Below are 4,811 nucleotides of genomic sequence, written 5' to 3' on the forward strand. Positions count from 1 at the left end.
ATGGCAGCCCTGGCTCATCCCAAGGTTGCAGAGGCTACGGGATCCCTCTGAGGCCAAACCCACACCTCGGCAGGGCTGGTGCCAAAGGCGGGTGCCTGGGAGCGACAGCAGTGGGAGTTGAGAGGCTGCCGGGAAGCGCGGTGCTGAGCTTTGAAGACACCCTGACAGGCTGTCAGGGCCCTGCCAGCCATGCTGACAGCCCGGTGCTTAGACACCCCCCCGCCCCCCCACTGCCGCACTCTGATCACAGCTTCACCATCACTTCAAAGGGCCCGCCGGGCTCAGGTGTGCTCCTACGCAGCCTTCCCCCCCATGGCTCTACTCCTTCACCCTGATCTACTCCTATGCCCCACTTCTTCTGCCCCACTGGGCCCATATCCACTGCGGTCTCCAGCTCCAGGGCAGGAGATACCAGGATACAGCACTGGGGACCAAGGTACACATGTGGTCCTGAGCAGCACTGCAAGGAGGTGATGCCTCCGCCAGGCCTGGCACTGTCCTGCCTTTGTAGGGCAGGGGCCCCAGTCCCAGAGCAGCTGCAGTTAGGGACCCTGAGGGTCCAGGCAAGGATCTAGAGGGGCCTGCAGTGCCAGGACAAGGCATGACGGGGATAAGCCAGCATCCCTAGGCACAGGGCTCACACAGCGTGGCTGGGACAGGACTTCACCATCTGGACACTGGTGCCCACCATGCTGGGGTACTGAGTGCTTCCAGTTTAGCCTTCCTGGGGTAACACTGCACACACCCCTGTCCCAGCCCCACTCGGGGAGGAATTTTCCATTCCCGAATAGAGGTTGGGGGAAGGCGTGTGTTTGCGGCAGCCCCCTCCTCTCCCTCCCCTCACCCGTCACCGGAGCAGCTCGGGAAGGCGCCTGCCACGTTCATCTCCAGGAAGGTGCAGAGCAAAAGCCTCCAGGGAGGGATCGCTCCCTGGAGGGGACCAGGGACCCCAGGCAGACTTGGGGGCAGCCTGCACCCCACCTTCCAGAGGAGCCACCTTGCCTGCAGCCATGCCGCTGCCCCTCGCCTGCTGCCGGGATGGGCAACCCATGGCAGCAGCCCAGGACAGCGGCGCTGCCCAGCTCGCCGTCGGCGTCCTGCGAGCCACCAGGATCCCCGGGCTGCACTACATGTGCACACGGCCACAGTCCCGCCTGCGCCGCCTGCTGGAGCCTGGCCTTCCTGGCCTCCGCTGGGTTGCTGGCCACTGGGGCCACCGACCGCCTGCACCACCTGCTCTCACACCCCGTGCATACTCGGGCACGCCTGACCTTGGCCCCCCAGCTCCGCTTCCCAGCCGTCACCCTCTGCAACTCCAACAGAGTGCGCTTCCTGCACCTCACCAAGCCCGACCTCTACTCGGTGGGGCAGTGGCTGGGGCTGTCCTGGGAGAACCGTTCGCTGGTGCCTGAAATGCTGGCCGTGCTGGGGGAGGACCGGCGCGCATGGCTGACCCGCCTCGCCAACTACTCGCGCTTCTTGCCGCCCCGCCGCTCTGAGCGCACCATGCAGAGCTTTTTCCACCGCCTGGGCCACCAGATCGAGGACATGCTGGTGGAGTGCCGCTTTCAGGGAGAGCGCTGCGGCCCCCAGCACTTCACCCCTGTGAGTCCCCTCCTGGCAGAGGCTGCCCCACGGGTGCTGGGAGCAATGCTTCCCCCCCCAGCAAGGGTGAAGAGATGGCAGCGGGGGGAAGGGAGGCTGAGATGAGCCCTCCCACAGGCCGTGCAAGGATTTTTTTTCCCCATCTAGCACCTCCATGGGATTGGAAAGGTGTTCCTGGGTGTCATGCTGCTTGCAGAATGCCCCAAGAGACCCCTGCCTGCTCCCTCACCCCCTGCTTTCTCCATCCATAGGTCTACACACGCTACGGTAAGTGCTACACCTTCAATGGGGACCGGAGGAACCCGCGGGTGACACGCCAGGGCGGCATGGGCAACGGCCTGGAGATCATGCTGGACATCCAGCAGGAGGAGTACCTGCCCATCTGGAGAGAAACTAGTGAGTGTGGCCGTGGTGTGGACAGGGCACAGGCAAGGGGTGCTGGGGAAGCAGGGCACCCCAAGGGGGACTACGGGGCAAACAGGGCACCAGAGGGGTGCTGGGCTCCAGCGTGCATGTCCTGGGTGGGTACAGGTACAGGGACACAGCTGAGGGCTGTCCCCGTGGGCAGACGTGCAGCTCCTCTATCCTTCTGCAGATGAGACATCATTTGAAGCTGGCATCCGGGTCCAGATCCACAGCCAGGACGAGCCACCCTATATCCATCAGCTGGGCTTCGGTGTCTCACCTGGCTTCCAGACCTTTGTGTCCTGCCAGGAGCAGCGGGTAAGGCAGGGTGCCCCACAGCCCCCTGGGAGGTCTCGGCAGGCGTCCAGCCCGGTGCAGCCCTGCAGCAGTGCCCCTCTCGCCCCTGCAGCTCACCTACCTGCCGCAGCCGTGGGGGAACTGCCGGGCCAGCGCGCAAGGGGAGCAGACGCTGCCCGGCTATGACACCTACAGCATCGCTGCCTGCCGCCTGCAGTGCGAGAAGGAAGCCGTGGTGCAGAGCTGCCACTGCCGCATGGTCCACATGCCAGGTGGGGGGTGCGTGTGATGGCATGGGGGCACCTCACTGCCCCCACGGTCTTGCCCGGGGCTGCCCTGCCCCTGTACAGCCTGCACCCAAAGATCACCCCTGCCCCATCCTTCTGCACCCAAGGGCCACCCCCTCTTCTCCACATGCTGGGTCAGCCTCGGTCCTGCCACCTCACACCCCTGGTCAGCCCCTTCCCTCTCTGTCTTGTACCCAGAGGCCATCTCTGCTCCAGCCAACTCACACCCAAGGGCCATCCCCATCCCCTCTGCACCCAGGGACCACCCCTCCCTCACTGCCTTTAGAGGAGTGAGTGGTGGGCAGAAGCATGCCAGGCTCCCACACCCCAACCAGCTGCTCCTCCACAGGCAACGAGTCCATCTGCTCCCCCAATGTGTACATCGAGTGTGCTGACCACACGCTGGGTAGGTGCAAGGGTGATAGGTGGGTGGCTGGGGCCTGGCCAGGCACCCCTGGGGAGGAGGCTGGGGGATGCGGCCATGCCAACTGATTTGTGCCCCCAGATGCAGCGGTGGAGGACAGCCAGGAGCGCTGCAGTTGCCCCACGCCGTGCAACCTGACGCGCTATGGCAAGGAGATCTCCATGGTGCGCATCCCCAACAAGGGCTCGGCACGCTACCTCGCCCGCAAGTACAACAAGAACGAAACCTACACCCGGTGAGCTGCCAGCGCTGAGGGGTGCCGGGGATGGTGGTCAGGGGGCCGGGGCCCTGGAGGACCCCCACCCTATTCCTGGCAGTGTGCAGGGAGTGGGTCCTGGCACATGTGGTCCCTGCAGCATCCTCTGGCCAGGGGTGGCTGGAGCACTGCCCCGACCCCTCTGTGTCCTCCTGCTGCCAGCATCTCCCCCTCCCCCCACGCTTCCTCCCCACCTGAGTAACTCACCCTGGGAGCTGGAGGGCTGGGGGACAGGGTTGTGGCGTTTGGTGGGCAGTGGGGGTGGGAAGGTCAGTGACCTTCATGCTGAGCACTGCGTTGTCCCCACAGGGAGAATTTCCTGGTGCTGGATATCTTCTTTGAGGCGCTCAACTACGAGGCCATTGAGCAGAAGAAAGCCTATGACCTTGCCGGACTTCTCGGTGACCTTTGCATGGGACCCCAATGCCTGGAGCTCTGGGTTCCAGCCATGGGAGGGCATAGGGCTGGTTGGGGAAGGACTGCATGGGGCAGGAGCCAGGTGCATGCCAGGGTGGCATTCTGCTGGCCGTCCCCTGTCCCACATGTCCCCTGCTCCCTCCATCCTGCCACTCCTGCCCCTGTGACCATGCTGTCAGCCTGTGGTGGTGCCCGCAGCCCCGCTGGCCCACCCCGGGCTCCCCGCAGGCTGCACAGCATCACTTGGTGACCATCTTCCCCTCCACCTTCCCAGGGGACATTGGGGGACAGATGGGCCTGTTCATCGGTGCCAGCATCCTCACCATCCTGGAGATCCTGGACTATGTCTACGAGGTGCGCTGAACCCTCAGGGGTCCGGCTTGGCAGTGGGAGTGGGATAGGTGCAGAGTTGGGGCCAGGCTCCCCGGGAAGGGAGATGCCATGTGCTCTCTGTCACTCCAGAGAGCTACTACAGTCCCCAGATCAGAGAACCCCCAGCAAGAGACAGTGGGAGGAGGACAGGTGCCCCAGCATCCCTCGGTGCCCTGAGGATGGGGAGGGTGGTGGGCAGAGGCGCTGTCCCCACTGTCAGCCCCATGTCCCCAGGGCAGGCAGGGGAGTGTGTGGCAGGTCCCTACAGAGTGAGATATCCACACACGTAGGATGCTCCTTGCTGACCCCCTCATCTGCACCCAGGTGATCCGGGACAGGGTGAGCCGGGTCCTGCGCCGCTCCAAGCCACCCCTGAAAAAGCAAAAATCGGGCGGCATCGCCACGCTGGGACTGGAGGAGCTCAAGGACCAGGTACGACCACGGGGTGAGCTGCCTGGGGGACTGTGGGGACAGTGTCCGCTCCAGGGGGAAGGGACATCATTCCCAAGAGCGAGGGACTGCGCGGCTCCGTGTTTGGTGCCCTCAGGCTGCAGAGCCAGGGCAGCCCTGGAGTGACAGAGAGCTGAGTGCCCCAGGGAGGCTCCTGGGGAGGGGCTGTTTTGGGAGAGGCAACTGGGGGGTCAGGGTGCATGAGGTCTGCACCCCACTGACTGCCATCCCCGCAGAGCCCCTGTGAGACGCTGGGCCGGCACATGGAGGGCGCCTACAATGCGGGCATCCTGCCCAA

At 64.7% G+C, this 4,811-nt stretch overlaps 1 protein-coding gene across 1 annotated transcript; it reads left to right on the top strand.

Moving 5' to 3' along the window:
* Positions 1–756: 756 nt before the first annotated feature.
* On the top strand, positions 757–4,805 carry LOC104539418 (acid-sensing ion channel 4-like; the record flags this gene model as incomplete). Its single annotated transcript, XM_010182937.1, is given in 13 exon segments — positions 757–797; positions 799–925; positions 958–1,165; positions 1,167–1,605; positions 1,857–2,001; positions 2,201–2,328; positions 2,420–2,579; positions 2,944–3,000; positions 3,100–3,253; positions 3,584–3,675; positions 3,966–4,045; positions 4,388–4,495; positions 4,750–4,805. Coding segments are annotated over 13 exon segments (1,795 nt in total), but the record flags the coding sequence as incomplete, so codon positions are not given.
* Between the last annotated feature and the right edge of the window lie 6 nt (positions 4,806–4,811).

This window comes from Mesitornis unicolor, unplaced genomic scaffold, assembly GCF_000695765.1.
Source record: "Mesitornis unicolor isolate BGI_N332 unplaced genomic scaffold, ASM69576v1 scaffold31674, whole genome shotgun sequence".
NCBI lineage: Eukaryota > Metazoa > Chordata > Aves > Mesitornithiformes > Mesitornithidae > Mesitornis > Mesitornis unicolor.